General features: G+C 34.8%; 3 protein-coding genes across 3 annotated transcripts; 1 reads left to right on the top strand and 2 right to left on the bottom strand.

Annotated features, from left to right (window-relative positions):
- Window positions 1-202: 202 nt before the first annotated feature.
- Window positions 203-6,233, top strand: LOC110824987 (eukaryotic initiation factor 4A-3). Its single transcript, XM_088221890.1, has 7 exons — window positions 203-657; window positions 1,563-1,884; window positions 2,298-2,405; window positions 2,483-2,602; window positions 3,209-3,376; window positions 4,734-4,820; window positions 5,804-6,233. Exons 1-7 carry the CDS (start codon window positions 350-352, stop codon window positions 5,915-5,917), a joined length of 1,227 nt encoding a protein of 408 aa, XP_088078016.1. The 5' UTR covers window positions 203-349; the 3' UTR covers window positions 5,918-6,233.
- Window positions 6,234-6,768: 535 nt separating this feature from the next.
- LOC110825288 (putative metal-nicotianamine transporter YSL7) lies at window positions 6,769-12,040 on the bottom strand. The gene is made up of 10 exons (XM_088221889.1): window positions 11,801-12,040; window positions 11,064-11,152; window positions 10,728-10,909; window positions 10,428-10,618; window positions 9,161-10,261; window positions 8,835-8,998; window positions 8,656-8,753; window positions 8,420-8,554; window positions 8,113-8,302; window positions 6,769-8,024 (listed from the first exon to the last, which is right to left on the bottom strand). The coding sequence occupies exons 5-10, from the start codon at window positions 9,579-9,581 to the stop codon at window positions 6,897-6,899; spliced, it is 2,136 nt and encodes a 711-aa protein (XP_088078015.1). The 5' UTR covers window positions 9,582-10,261; window positions 10,428-10,618; window positions 10,728-10,909; window positions 11,064-11,152; window positions 11,801-12,040; the 3' UTR covers window positions 6,769-6,896.
- LOC110825287 (alanine--tRNA ligase-like) lies at window positions 10,508-11,872 on the bottom strand. Its single transcript, XM_088223353.1, has 4 exons — window positions 11,801-11,872; window positions 11,064-11,152; window positions 10,728-10,872; window positions 10,508-10,618 (listed from the first exon to the last, which is right to left on the bottom strand). The coding sequence occupies exons 1-4, from the start codon at window positions 11,870-11,872 to the stop codon at window positions 10,508-10,510; spliced, it is 417 nt and encodes a 138-aa protein (XP_088079479.1).
- Window positions 12,041-15,062: the final 3,022 nt, after the last annotated feature.

Genomic DNA, 15,062 nt, shown 5'->3' with positions numbered 1-15,062 from the left:
TCAAATCAGGTTTGAATTTAATAAAACTTACCTCACAACAAAGTGAAGATATATCAGTTAAAAAGGGGTTTTTAACTTTCAGAATGAACGGTCGATCTTCTTTTGATCCAACGGCTACGAAATCAAATGGTATTAACTGGTCTGGCAACAAGAAGCTAAAATCCACCCTATAAAAACCCTATTGCTTGATTTTCTCTTCATTTTACCTGAAGCGCGGTCGCTTTCTCTTTCTTCCTGGATAACTAGTGGGAGAAGAAGCCACAGATATTTCTAGAGAGAAGATCCCGCGGAGTTTCTCCTCTTCCCAGCGGCTAGGATCTTAGCCCTAAAGTAAGCCGAGCAAGGCCTGATGGCAACTGCGAGCGTGGCGCATCCGAACCGAGCCGGTCGTGGCGGCGGTGTCGACGATGACAAGCTGGTGTTCGAAACGACGGAGGGAGTTGAGCCTATAATGAGTTTCGATCAGATGGGAATAAAAGAGGATCTGCTTCGTGGAATTTATCAATACGGTTTCGAGAAGCCCTCGGCCATTCAACAGAGAGCTGTCATGCCGATTATCAACGGTCGCGATGTTATTGCTCAGGCTCAGTCGGGTACGGGCAAGACGTCCATGATCGCTCTCACTGTTTGCCAAATGGTAGAAACATCTAGCACTGAGTAAGTCCTTTTATTATTTTACTTATTTTTTTTCATGTTTATGTGAAAACCCTAATTGTATATATTTATTTAACTTCCTATTTATTTTTGTTATAGTGTAATTTTGGGAAGCCCGAACTGTTCCTCCAACGTTTTAGATGTCATGGTTGGTAGGGTTTTGAATTTGAGCTTATGGGGTGACTTCGCTAGACGGAAAAACCCCTAATTTCTTCTCTGGAATTAAGGAATGAATGATGTTTCGTTTACATATGTGGAGAGAATACTCAAAAAATATATGGTTTTTTAGTAAGCTTTTATATTTTGGGTCTATAATGAATATTTGGAGACTTGAAGGAAGAGTAGAAAACGCTTCTGCTTTCTGAATGCTGAGGCAACGTAACCATATTTTGAAATAATAGTTTTTCCCTAAACTGCAAAATAGAATATTGATTATATGATGCAGAGGGTGTTTGAATCGTTTATATAGGTTAAGTACCCTGTTCCATTTTTGGTAAAAGATGGCAGGGTGCTTATTAGGTTCGTATAAAGTGAAATTTAAAAAGTAAAAAATAACTAACTTATTCTTACCTTTTTAAATTTTTATTTTTTAATGTAATTAATTTTCTTGATTACACTTAATATTTTCTTAAAATTAACAATATATAAATAAAAACAATCCAAGTTATGGAATATTTGTATTGGATATATGATTTTATGAAGTTTTTATAAAAATAGTTGCTTATTTTTTCTTTGTAATCAGTATTTTATCTTAATCTCTCACTTTTTATTTTTTTAAATGATGATTTTAACTGCTTTAAGAAACTTGAAATACTTCATCAAGCACCTTTCTTTCAACAATCTCCTCATAGAGTAGAAGTTTAATTGAAATGAGGGCATTTCATCTCACAATTGATGATTTATTACAGGGTTCAGGCATTGATCTTGTCACCTACAAGGGAGCTGGCATTGCAAACAGAGAAGGTGATACTGGCGATTGGGGATTTTATGAATATTCAAGCACATGCATGTGTTGGTGGGAAAAGTGTTGGAGAAGACATCAGGAAGCTAGAACATGGAGTACAAGTGGTGTCTGGAACTCCTGGTAGAGTCTGTGACATGATCAAGAGAAGAACACTCCGTACTAGGTCCATCAAGTTATTGGTTCTTGATGAGTCTGATGAGATGTTAAGCAGAGGCTTCAAGGATCAAATCTATGATGTTTACAGATATCTTCCCCCTGATCTTCAGGTTCGGTTTTGTTTTCTTCATATGAGTAACTAATGCCTAGCAGTTGACTTGTGACCATGTTAATTATTTGGAGTTATATAGCTACTCAAGTTTTGCCTTCTAGCTTATTCATATAGAAGAAAGGTATATAGCTCATTCTTCATACAACGAAGAGGAAGTAAAGTTAACTGTTCTGATTATTGAAAAATAATTAGAAGGAAGTAACAAACTGTTTCCTCTTCCAGAATGGTCCTTTTTTAAGGGTTTTCTTGGTAAAGGTTCTTTGATATTTGTTAAGAGGCAGCAATTTTGTTGTCACTCCATCAACCTAGTTTCATGTAGTTTGCTTCTTCTCATGTGGCATGATCTTGGCCATGAATTTATTAGAATTTACTTTATTTGCTTTCCTTTAACTATCATCTATCTGCTTGCAGGTTGTCCTGATTTCTGCTACCCTTCCTCATGAAATCCTGGAGATGACAAGCAAGTTTATGACTGATCCTGTAAGAATCCTTGTGAAACGTGATGAGTTGACATTAGAGGTAAGTACTAGTTCTTTTTGTGACTCCCTCTGAAGGTGCATATGTAGTTCAATAAATCTTCGGATCTTCTGTGACAGGGAATCAAACAATTTTTTGTTGCTGTTGAGAGAGAGGAATGGAAGTTTGATACACTATGTGATCTATATGACACGCTTACAATCACTCAAGCTGTTATTTTCTGCAACACGAAGAGAAAGGTAATGCTACTTTGATATGCTTTAGCAATAAATTTGTAGCAGCAGCGTTTGGAATTATTGTTGTTTACAACTTTTATCAAATACTCTCCTCCAGTTTTTTGTTTTTGCTAGCCGGGATCTAGGAAAAATTTCACGGAGTAGTAGATATAGATTGTAAACCTAAGTCTATTTAGTACAAATATTGGGATAACTTGCATGGAGATATTAATGGTGCTGCGTTAAGTTTCTTTTCTAATTTTTTTTTCAGTGACTGTCAGGAACATGATGCTTGTCTTCCTGTTACCTACATGGATGATTTTTCTTGGCTGGTCAAAAACATAGTTCCTGTTCAAGCATTGGGATATTTTTATTTGGTTAACTAAATTTTTTGGAAAAGGAAAGAATTTTTGTAAAGGTTTCAGAATGTGGCCACAGTATCTCACCTAGATCTTTCTTAAGTATCATTGTTTCAAGTTAGAAATGTTGGTACATACACATAGTTTATAATCTTGGATAACCTTTGGGGTATCTTTCCATTTAAGTATAGTTGAAGCATTTAAAGATGCATGGTTCTACTATTCTTTGCAATTTTCCCCACAATTTTCAAAATTTTCGCTTCTGATACAGGTTGATTGGTTAACTGAGAAGATGCGGAGTAACAACTTCACCGTCTCATCAATGCATGGAGACATGCCTCAGAAGGAGCGGGATGCTATTATGGGTGAGTTTCGGTCTGGTACAACTCGTGTCCTGATCACAACAGATGTATGGGCTCGGGGGCTCGATGTTCAACAGGCAAGTTTTTTTTTTTTTAATTTTTATTTGCTTAAAGATTAAAGTAAATATACTGTTCTTGTTAGTAGGCTGAAAAAATAAAACACATATTTGCAGAGATGCCAAGAAATAAGAAAAGGAAAACTAAAATCTAACTAAACATATTTACGGAGATTATCAAGGACATATTCCTGTCCATTAACAGTATTCGTTATCAAGCTTTTTCGTCTGTGTAGCCTCAATCTTAATATTAAAATGAATGGATGGTGTGAAATGGGCTACAGATTTGTCACAATATCTGAGATTTTAGGTTGAACCTGGTGGCTAGTGTATCAAGCACATAACAAATTTTGCATAGCCTCTGAGGCGGGGCACTGAAGTAACATCCCCTAGGATCCTGATGAGTTAACTTTGTCATGCCCATGGTTTTGGAACATAAGCGAGTTCTTTAGTCAAGTATTTGTTACTAAAATATTTGGTTGATTAAATAAAGACAAATGGAGAATTTTCTTTTTGCTGACTTTTATTTCTTTGGTTGTGTAAGCTTTTATGGATTTGTACTTTTGTCAGGTTTGCTTTCTTGACATGGTGACAAGTTTAATGGAAGTACACTTAATATTTTTTTTCATATGAGTAAAATTTCCATCTGCACAATCTTCAAATATCCAAAGATGAAAAATTGGTGATTTTATCTTTTTGTTTTTGTAATTATTTTTTTCTTGAATTTTGAGTGACCAGTCCTATATGACATATCCATTAAAACTATACTGCCAGCACATAAACTTCCGAGAGGGGACTAACCAAAATCCTTGGTTTATCAAAGATATTTTTTACAAGCTAAATTAAGAAATTATGAATTCAGTGAGTAGCCTTTTGTAGTTAATCACTTTGGTATCTGGGAATTTATCAAGTTCAAGGTTTCTTTTGCTGTGACAACCTTGGAGGTCATAAATTCGTAGTATTGTCTCTGATGTGTTTTCAATGCATCAGATGAGCATTGAATTTAATCTTGCACAGACTTCAAACAGAGCTGAAGATATTGATACAGTCTTGTAGACCTGATATTGGGAATTACAAAAGAGTGGCAGTTTGTGAACGTTGGTCTGATGTCCATTAATCCTTTATGGTAGCACAGAACTGAACTCTTAGCTTCTTCTTTTGTGGACAGATGCTACCATTATGTCTTTGTACTAGAATACGTGGAATTTATTTGCGTTTTGTTTTCTCTGTAATGTTTTACTTGTTATTCTGTAAGGGTTGTCCAAGAAGGCAGAAATTAGTTACTGTTTTTTTACCTTACTCATTTTACTTATTTGACTTATAAAAAGCAGTAGTTATCCTTTTTATTGTTTATATTTACTTACCTCTTCTTTTTCAGGTTTCGCTGGTGATAAATTATGATCTTCCCAACAATCGAGAACTGTACATTCACAGAATTGGTCGTTCAGGTCGTTTCGGACGCAAGGTATATGCTTTATCATGTAATTTCCAATTTGGTTAATAACTTTCTTTGCATTTGTCTTTATTATTCGTGCAACTTGGTTATTGTTTATACATCTTAAAGAGTGAAGTTTTATCTGTCATTCGCCTACTGAAATCTAGGACATGCCACTTTATAATGCTGCTTCGTTGCAAACCCCTCTAATTATTATTCTAGGTTAACAGGCTTGTGTGACATGTCAGTTTACCTTTTCCTCTTGCAAAATAGATTCTTGATATGACGTTGCATTTCAGAGAACCATATCTATCTATTTGTACATCAGAGATCTCATGCCGTGATTAGAACATTGGAAAAACTACGGTGAAATATGGAAAATGGATTTGTAAAGAGAGATTCTTTAGCTGGTTTACGATTGAAAAGTCTGAACGGGTTGTAGCTTCTTGAGATGGATGAGTGCTTTGGAGTATTGAAATGGATTATTTATTCATATGATTTCTTTGTTTATTATGTTTCACTTTTAATGTCCAGGCTTAGATTCCTCTGTTTTTGCTTCATGAAATTAAAGAATTTCTTGTTAGAATTAATGGTTTGCAGTGAGGTGCAGAAGAAGAGTTGGTCTCTTGAAATATTTATATCAAAATTTGACTTAATATTAGTTCAATTTGGAGGGAACTTGGTGGTTTAATTTGACCTGGATTGATGTGTAATTTAGCTGTCTGCTTCTGGCTGTGGAACCCTGGTCCCAATGAATTCTGTTATAATAATGAAGCAAGGTGTGCATTGCCCTGTGCAATCACAAGCCTGCAGATTTTCTATGCTTATGTCAAGTTTTACTCTCTTTGATAGAGTATGATTTTTATATGCATTTGAAGTTACATAAGACTATGCATTGTTTTTTGATAAAATTTGCAATTGTAACCTTGTTTTATGAAAAGAAATATGTAGTGTTTTATGATTGGCCTGCTAGCCTTGTTTAGCTGAGATTGGCTTTTTTGTGGCGTTATCAGGGTGTTGCAATTAATTTTGTCAAGAGTGACGATATCAAGATTCTTCGGGATATTGAGCAATATTACAGTACACAGATTGACGAAATGCCAATGAATGTTGCGGATTTAATTTAAAGAGAATGCTGGCTTAAAGTCTACGCAAGTGGAAGATAGGGAGAGGGATGATGCATGTGTGTTAGGCTTTTGTACACTGGTGGTGGACTGCTAAATCTAAATGGTTTTGACGACAAGTAGCGAATGGGAGTGGTAAATGACTTTGCTAATGCCTGAACTATTTATGAGATTGTTCTTTCACACTGAGTTGAGAACCGTTTAGAAGTTGGGAGTAATTATATATGTTGATTATTTTGTTTTTAATTTTGGTTTCTAGTTGTGTTAAAATATTGGGAATTTGAAGCCAAAGTTGGGAGTAAATTGTATTTGTTGATAATTTTTGCTTTTAAAGTACTTGTAGTGTTAAAATATTGCAATTCAGAATTTCAATTTTGGACGTCATAATTGGAGGGAACAACTGGAGAGTGCCCCAGATGGACAACCCTACTCCAATCAAGAAGCATTTAAGCAAACCAAAGCCCTCAAATAAATGTTAAAACATTATTTTCTCCTTTTTACTGGAGAAATTTTATATTTTATTGAGTACTTTTTTAAAGGGTAAAAGTTTGTGATGATAGTACGGGAAATTTGAGGGGTGGGAAATCACTGTTTTTTCATAATGGAAGCAATTAAATGTTGGAAGTCCAAGTAGAAAAGGATTAGTGAAATTAGAAGCATTAGATTCTTATTTCTTTATTTCTAAAATTACTTTTATTTTATTTAAATTCATGATTTATTTAATAAAAACAAAATTTGGCTGGTGATAATACAAATTCATAGTTTTAAAGTCAGGCATCCAATATAATCATGTTACAACTATATTTTTCAAAGTGCTTAAAAAACATAATAATACCCACAAATATATATATATATATATAACCTTTCTCAATTTTTATTTGAAAAACAAAATTAGCTAGAAGCTGTATGTTCTATATATATATATATATATATATACAGCCTTCAATTAAACAGCAAATATTCAAAAAGAAAATATCCAATTTTACTGCCCTCCCAGTAACCCATCAACTTTAGAATTAGTAGCTGCAGACAGAAACTTCATACAAAGCGGTGGCGAAACGCCAGCCAGAGACAATATAGCAGCCGGAATACCCCACAGAGACTCACCGCAGATCAGTCCAGAAGCCACCGCCGGCGCGTAATCTCTCGCTTCCTCCTTCTTTTTCATCTCCCAAAACAACAATATCAAACTCCCCACACACATGTCAATGCTGAAATACCCTCCCAGATAAAACGGTATCGCCATGCACATCGGGCTCGGAACAAACCTGTACAATCTATACTTCCTCTCGTACTTCTGCAACACCTCTCGCAAAATATTCACCCCAATTGCAGCGAAGAAGAAAATGATGACGAGGGTAAGACAGTGTTTAGGGAGGGAAGAGATTCCTTCCACTCCTAGCAATGCCATTCCACGGTACAAAGCACCGTATGGTGCTGGATAAGTCCCGGTAGGATCCCCGATTGGATAAGCCTTGTAGAAAAACCAGAAGACAAGAGGAGTTAAGAGACAACCCATCGCAGTCCCTGCAACTTGGCTGAAGAACATTGAGCGAGGAGATGATAAGGTGAGATATCCAGTCTTGAAATCTTGCATGAGATCAGAAGCTGTAGATACAATACTCATCATGACACCACATGAAGCAAGACCAGCAATTACGCCGCCGTTTTGATTTCCGACCCAGGCGCTGAAAATGATGATGGCGAGTTTGCCGTAGTTGGAGGCAAGAGACCAGTCAGTGAGGCCGCAGCCGTAGGCGTTGCAGAAAGCTAAGATGGGAGCAATGGCGTAGGCGACTAGGATGTGGTACCATTTGAGTTGAGGGAAGATGAAGGGAACTGTGATGATGGAGATGATGGCAAGAAGCAAGTAACCTGTAATGGCAACCCAGCTGGGAATTTGGTCTTTTAAGAAATATTCTTTTCGTTTTTGATCGTCGTAATTTGACAGTTGATTATTATGATCAGGTGTTGTTAGAGCTTCTGAATTTACAGAGGAGGAATCCCTGTGCTTGGACCTTTGCTTTGCAAGACTAATTGATGTCTGAGCCAGCATGTAGACTATATGGAAAAGGCCGTCCCCAAGCATCATAGCTACAGCAATAAATATCTGTGCAACAATCACCAAAATCATACTTAAAATCCTTTCTTTTACATATATTTATATATATATATGTATATATTATGTATATACATACCTTATAACCCTGTAAGCCATGAAGGCTGCTGGGAGATAGATGGGCATCATACCAAATACCTTTCTTCTTCTCAATCAAAGGCCACATGATTCCCCAAGAGAGAATGGAGCCAAGAAGCAAAGAAATGTTGACCACGTAAGGGCAAATCATGCCAACACCAACATAAGTTGATGAGAAATCAAAGTAGAACCTGCAACATATACATACATATATACGATTAGTTCATGATTTGAAGTATGAGTTTTTATAAAAAAATAATTATCGAAAATGTATACATTTATATATTAAAAAAACTATCAAAAATTACTTTTGAGCAAAGGCTTGGAGGCCAAATGTTGGGAAATTCACAAATCCGCAGCCATCGCCTGCTGTGAAAAACCACTGGAAAAATGCAAACAAGAAGCTAAAACAGAACCACTTGAACAGAACTCTAACTTGTTTCCTGCATTAAATTATTATTATTACTTAACCAATTCAATGAACAAATATATCTATGTATGTGTGTGTGTGTATATATATAATAGTGATGAATAATATGCTTACTTGGCTAACTTGGCTCCTTTTGGTGTGTGGAAACTGTTGATGAGATATGCAGTTGCAGTGCCACTTGGGTATGTTAGCTTGTACTTCAAGATCATCATCTGTAATTAACACAGTTCAATGAAATCAAAATTTCTTATATGCTTATATATAAGAAATAGCTGTTTGAAATAGACTCTAACCTTTCTTAGAGGCACAATAGAGAACAATCCAACGAAGCTGACTACAAATAGAAATCCAATCATCCAGCCTAGAGAAAGTGCCTTGACATTCACTGGAATATTTCCAGTTTCAGCCTGAGCAGCCACCCTCCCACTCATCCCCAACATGTAACTCGCTGTCCCACCTATACATACACCACTGATCAATATAATTTCAAGACTATATGTATCATTCACTCCAAATAAATATACATCCTTACTTATATAATGAAAGTAATGGTTGGTATACGTTATAAACAAATTAAGATATATACAGGAAGACATGAGGAACGAATGAATAAACTTACTGCTAAAGGCAATGCCAGAGGAAGCAACAATGCAGGTCTGAATGACAGTGTTTTCCTGTCTGGTAAAAGGGTGTTTCAGGAGTCCAAACTTTTGGAGGAAAATGGTGTAAGTCTTCAGGATGGCGAAACCCAATAATCCGGCAGCCACATTGAGCGATGGAATAACACCGGTCGTGAGATTCAGTTTGCAGACAATGAAGTTGAAGACGATTGACAGGACGAAGCTCGTAGCCATTGCCCGAGCAGTAAGTTGTTTAGTCCATGGCGGAATGCGTGTGTTCTTGAACGCATCTTCCATACCCAGCTCCTGCCTCGCTTCATCGTTTTGATCACCTCCACTAACACTTAATATTTCCTCTTCATCAATAATAATCTCTTCCTCAATACCACGCCCAGAAGAAGATCTCTCCATGTTTCTCATCTCAAGATTCTTTGATAAAGAGGAACAGTCCTCTCAAGATTATATGTACATATGTAAGAGTAGAGTAGAGTAGGAGTCCTAGTCGGAGTAGAGGAGTGGCAGTAAATTGAGTCTTCTAAGGACTTTATAAGGAACATACTTTCTTTATTGTCTTCTCTTATTTTTTGTGATATATATATATATATATTTACATATATAAATAGATATACAACCTTTTCTTTAAATATATACTAATCAATATAAATGTACTAAAACATATTTAATATTCTAATTTTTATTATAGTTCGAAAGAGAATTATTTGAAAATATGCTACATATAATTTTAAATAATTTAAACTTAAACTTAAATTCAATTTATTTATTGTCTCTATATATATATTATTATTTTAAATAATTTAAACTTAAACTTAAATTCAATATATATATAGGGAGAGAGAGAGAGAGAGAGAGAGAGAGAGAGAGAGAGAGAGAGAGAGCCAGAGACAGCCTTGATTTCTATATATATATATATATATATATATATATATATATATTATTATATGCGTCAATGTTCATCGCCGCCGGCCTTCGCTGATCACAATCCCATCATCACTGCATGCTTTCTTTTCCCTCTCTTCTCTGTCGCTTGCCTTTATCGAATCCAGCTCAGTACATTCGCTTCATATCATCATTTCTTCTGCCTACTTTTATTGGTTATAAGTGAATGTCCTTAAAATAAATTGACAAAAACTAATTTTGCATGAGGGTTATGCTTTGAGAAAAAAAGAGAAATCAAAATGCACAAGAGAGTCTTAATGTTGATTAAGTATCAAACTCTTGCCTGGTGACAAGTCATGTGAGAACTACCTGTGACTGACCTGGCCGGAAGCGAGACCACCTTTTCCTTTTCCGCATCTACCTTTTAGGGGCCCTAAAGCAGCAGTCAATCACTCGGATACCTCCAACTGCATGCACTTATCTGATTTCTCTGGTACGCCAGCGCACACAATTTGCTTGTTTGTAGTTTCATCTGTACTGAAAACCATTGCTGATATTCCCTACCCATCAACCAAGACACTGATAACTTCTTTGTTCAAATATGTGTCAATTTTAATTTGACATAATTGCAATGCAAATTCGATCAAGAAATATCCAGAAACAACTAACCTTCTGGTCCATGACCTTTAAAACAGCCTCGCTAACTGCGGCTACATCTAGACCAACATCAACATGAGATATGCAGAATGAATTCCTAGCTGAAGTGGCAATTTCTGCTGTCTCAGTTGCAATCTTGACGGCTTTCTGGATATTGCTTCAGCAATTTTCTTTTGTGCTTTTCTCACTTGGTTCTGAATTAAATAGATAAATTATATGAGGTAAAACAGCAGAGATTAACATAAAGAGGCAGAAGCTTTCAGCCAAAGGAAGAGAAATGTGCTGAAAATATAAAAGGGGGAAAAAGCAGCAAAGAATTGGTTAGTAGGCCTAGATTAGTCACAATACCTAAAGTAGCATAATTTTGGCCCTGATAGCAGCTTCTTGGCAGCTAGAAAAAGAGCTGAATCTACATGACCTTTTAATGAAGCAACTTTCTGCAAAAATTCAAACCAATAACCAAATTGGTACGAGGATACCGATTCAACAATCCAATAATAGCCAAAACCATAAGTTCAAATTTTCAATTTCTATAAGAAATTCAAATTTTCAATTTCTATAAGAAACTAAATATTACACCAACAATCAACTCCAAAAGAAACGTCCAAGAAATATTCGTAGATACAGATGAGACTCATTTTGCCCATTATTAATGAAAAAGATTACAAGAGTAATCATAGAACATGATTTAATGCAGAATTTGCACAAGAATAGAAGATGCAATCAACTTTGGCGGGTTCTTGATCTCCTTTTTAAGCCTTTCACTTTTAAAAGCCTTGATGATACTTTTGAATATGACCATAACTTCTATGCTTTTGTTTACATAGAAAGTAACAAGTTATCAGCTACCAACCTTATAATAAAGAAAAAAGCACCTAGCCTGTATCCCGTCTCAGGAACTACAGCCAATCATGAGAGAATGCAGAAAGGATTATTCAGGACCAAACTTGAAGCAGAGGATAAGGGCATTATAACGGTGGTTTTGTCATCATGAGCAAATATTAGGTCATACACAGTTACACACCATCATTACCTAGCCGGAGAAAAGCAAAAGGGAACAAGATATAAAAGAAAGTAAGAGAGACCTTTTCTAGCAAGCTTCCTTCGATCTGGGATGCATCATCTACTTCACCTTCAAGTGCAGACGCTAATTCCATTGCACTGTGTTGGTAGAGATAACTTCGGAAAGTTCAGATTTGTTTCTAAGATATGAAAGTTTGAAATAAATCTCAGCTTTCATGAGATTTGAATAAATCGCATAAAGTTTGAAATAAATTTTAAATTCCATGGGATTTGAATAAATTTCATGAAATTTGAAATAAATATCAGATTATATGAGATTTGAATAAATCTCAGATTTCATGGGATTTAATATTAATTTGATTTTATATTTTTTTTCTCTATATATATAATCTGTCATAATTAGAAAATAAGAGAAACAATTTTCTTCTATTTTTTTTTCTCTATCAAATTTTTTTCTTGATATCAGAGCTTTAGGGCTCGATCATAATTTACAAAACAACCATGGTTGACTCTGAAATACCACCTCCAGAAGAGACAAGTGGTACTATTTCGACAGGAATTGGTTCTCAGTCACCGTCGGTTATCTCCTCTACACCTTCAACTGTCTCTCTCATTGAAAATTCATTTCAGATTACTATTCACAAGTTGAAAAGAAAGAACCATCTTGCGTGGTCTCAATCGGTGCGGCTGGCGATTGACGAAAAAGAAAAATTAGGTTATTTAAATGGTGAGGTCACCAAACCTGATTCAAGTGATCCCAAATACCGACAATAGCGCTCTGAAAATTCAATGATGACTGCATGGTTAATCAATTCCATGGAACTAGAGATCGGAAAGCTTTTTATGTTTCTACCAACAATGAAAGAGGTGTGGAATGCAGTTCACGAGACTTATTCCTATCTAAATAATCGTTCCCAACTTTATGAGTTGAATACTTGAATATGAAAAATGCAGCAAAGTCATCATGAGGTGATGATCTATTATAATAATAGGATGACAATATGGTAAGAATTGGATATGTTTGAAGATTAAGCTTGGGAAAGCTCCAATGACGGTGCTTGATATAGGAAGAAAATTAAAAGAAGCCGTGTGTTTATTTTCCTGGTTGGCTTAAATAAAGAATTAGATGAGATTAAAGGTTGCATACTTGGAAAAAAACCCTTGCCAACAATAAGGGAAGTATTTGCAGAGGTACGACAAGAGGAAGCTTGGTGAAAGGTGATGCTGAAACGCAGCAATGAGTCTGAAAAAATTGGTGAAGGATCAACATTTATAGCTCGTGGTACAAATTCAGATGTTGAAAGGCGTGGGGGAAAATAGCAACCATGGTGTGACCATTACAAGAGACTTTGATATACTCGAGAAACTTGCTACATATTGCATGAAAAACTAGCAAACTTAAAAAAGAAACCAGACAACAACACTAAGTTAGAAGAAGATAGCCATGCTCTCCAAGCTGATAACTCTTATTTGGGGCAAGAATCTTCTCCAAAATCATTACCTTTTGCAAAAGAACAGATAAAGCATCTTTACAAAATATTCTAATCTCATTCTAGTCCTTGTACAATCAAATAGTCTTTTTTTAATAATATTTCTTTATTCAAATTCTAACAGCTCTTGGATATTAGATTTGGGAGCTATCGACCATATGACAGGTTCTTTGTATTTTTTCTCTTCATACTCACCATGTGTAGGGAACCAAAAGGTAAAAATTGCAAATGGTCCTTTTGTCTCGGTTGTTGGAAAAGGGATAATGTCTATATCTTCTTTGTTAATTCTAAAAAATGTTCTTCATATTCTAAAATTATCATATAACTTGTTGTCCGTTAGTAAATTAACCATTGATCATAATTTCAAAATAATTTTCAATCATCTCATTGTGAATTTCAAGATTTAACATCGGAGAGGATGATTGGGGGTGTTAGACAAGATGGTGGTTTCTATGTTCTCAACAACAGATTTTTTTTTGAAAGACAAGATAAGGAGGTATGTTTTAATTATATCTCTATATCTAGTGATAATAAGATTATGTTATGACATTATAGCTTAGGACATCCAGATTTTTAATATTTAAAACATTTATTACCAAAGTTGTTCAAGAATAAAAATATTTCTGATTTTCAATGTGAATAATCCGAATTAGCAAAACATCATCGTACTATTTTTCAAGCATAGTCATATAAAAAGTCTGTACATTTCACAATGATTCATAATGATATTTGGGGTCCTTATAGAATAGTAACTTCTACTGGGCAACGTCAATTTGTGACATTTATTGATGATCACACTAAGGTTACTTGGATATTTTTGTTAAAAGAAAAATGTGATGTTGAAAAAATGTTCAAAAGATTTTGTAATATGCTTCAAACACACTTTCAAACTTAGATTAAAATTTTCGGAAGGCATAATGGAAAAGAGTTTTTTAACACTATGTTGAAAATTTTTTTTTGTCGAAAAAGGGGTGATACATCAAAGTTCCTGCAGCAATACACTCTAATAAAATGGGGTAGTTGAACAAAAAAAAAAAAATAGGACCCTCCTTGCAGTAGCAAGAGGTATAAGTTTTCAAACAAAGGTACCAAAATTTTTATAGGGTGAGGCTGTTTTAACAGCCACATATTTAAGCAATAAGGTACCTACAAAAATCTTGAATTTTCAAACTCTACTTCAGGTTTTCTCAAAGTATTTTCCTACAATTCGGTTGCAATTGGATGTCCCCTTGAAAATCTTTGGAAGTATTATTTTTGTTCATAATCATAATTCAAAACTGTCCAAACTAGATCAAAAGGCGCATAAATGTATTTTTATAGGCTATCTTATAAATAAAAAAAGATACAAATATTTTGATCCCATTTCGAAAAAACTTTTTTGCGTCAATGGATATTACTTTTTTTGAGAGACAATTTTATTATAGTAGTCCTCATCTTCAGAAGGAGAACTTTAGTGAAGATGATTGTTTTAGAAAGGATGATGTTTTTTTTAAAGGATTTAATCTCTGATTTTGTAAATGAAATTGAACTGCATGAACAAGATTCTAATGTGCATGAACACAACTCTGATGGAAATAGTAAATAACATTGAGAACTTGGGTGATTGGGATGAAATAAGCATGAATGAATAAATACCACAAGATAACTTGATAAGTTAATTCAATTCTTGATGCAACAAGAAGAATAAGAATTCTCACTTATCAAAGTTCTACCAAAAGTAATAAAATTCATTCAATAATTAAAATGTGTCATATTACATTGAAAATGAGATATTTATAGGCTAAAACATCTAAATTCTGTCAAATGATCATAATTAGATGACTTAGAAAAACAT

The sequence above is a fragment of the Carica papaya genome, chromosome 6 (assembly GCF_054855325.1).
Source record: "Carica papaya isolate Zhongbai chromosome 6, ASM5485532v1, whole genome shotgun sequence".
Taxonomy (NCBI): Eukaryota; Viridiplantae; Streptophyta; class Magnoliopsida; order Brassicales; family Caricaceae; genus Carica; species Carica papaya.
The sequence above is the reverse complement of the archived record's forward strand: the minus strand, read 5'-3'. Positions and strand labels throughout refer to the sequence as shown.

Coding starts and splice junctions, on each gene's coding strand:
- LOC110824987 (XM_088221890.1), top strand. CDS start 350: ATGGCAACTGCGAGCGTGGCGCATCCGAACCGAGCCGGTCGTGGCGGC. Junction 2,603..3,208: donor TCTGCAACACGAAGAGAAAG/GTAATGCTACTT, acceptor CTTCTGATACAG/GTTGATTGGTTAACTGAGAA. Junction 4,821..5,803: donor CAGGTCGTTTCGGACGCAAG/GTATATGCTTTA, acceptor TGGCGTTATCAG/GGTGTTGCAATTAATTTTGT.
- LOC110825288 (XM_088221889.1), bottom strand. CDS start 9,581: ATGAGAAACATGGAGAGATCTTCTTCTGGGCGTGGTATTGAGGAAGAG. Junction 8,555..8,655: donor AAAGGAGCCAAGTTAGCCAA/GTAAGCATATTA, acceptor AATTTAATGCAG/GAAACAAGTTAGAGTTCTGT. Junction 8,025..8,112: donor ATGGCTTACAGGGTTATAAG/GTATGTATATAC, acceptor ATTGTTGCACAG/ATATTTATTGCTGTAGCTAT.
- LOC110825287 (XM_088223353.1), bottom strand. CDS start 11,872: ATGGAATTAGCGTCTGCACTTGAAGGTGAAGTAGATGATGCATCCCAG. Junction 11,153..11,800: donor AAGGAAGCTTGCTAGAAAAG/GTCTCTCTTACT, acceptor GAATTTTTGCAG/AAAGTTGCTTCATTAAAAGG. Junction 10,619..10,727: donor TAAAGGTCATGGACCAGAAG/GTTAGTTGTTTC, acceptor GTTGATGGGTAG/GGAATATCAGCAATGGTTTT.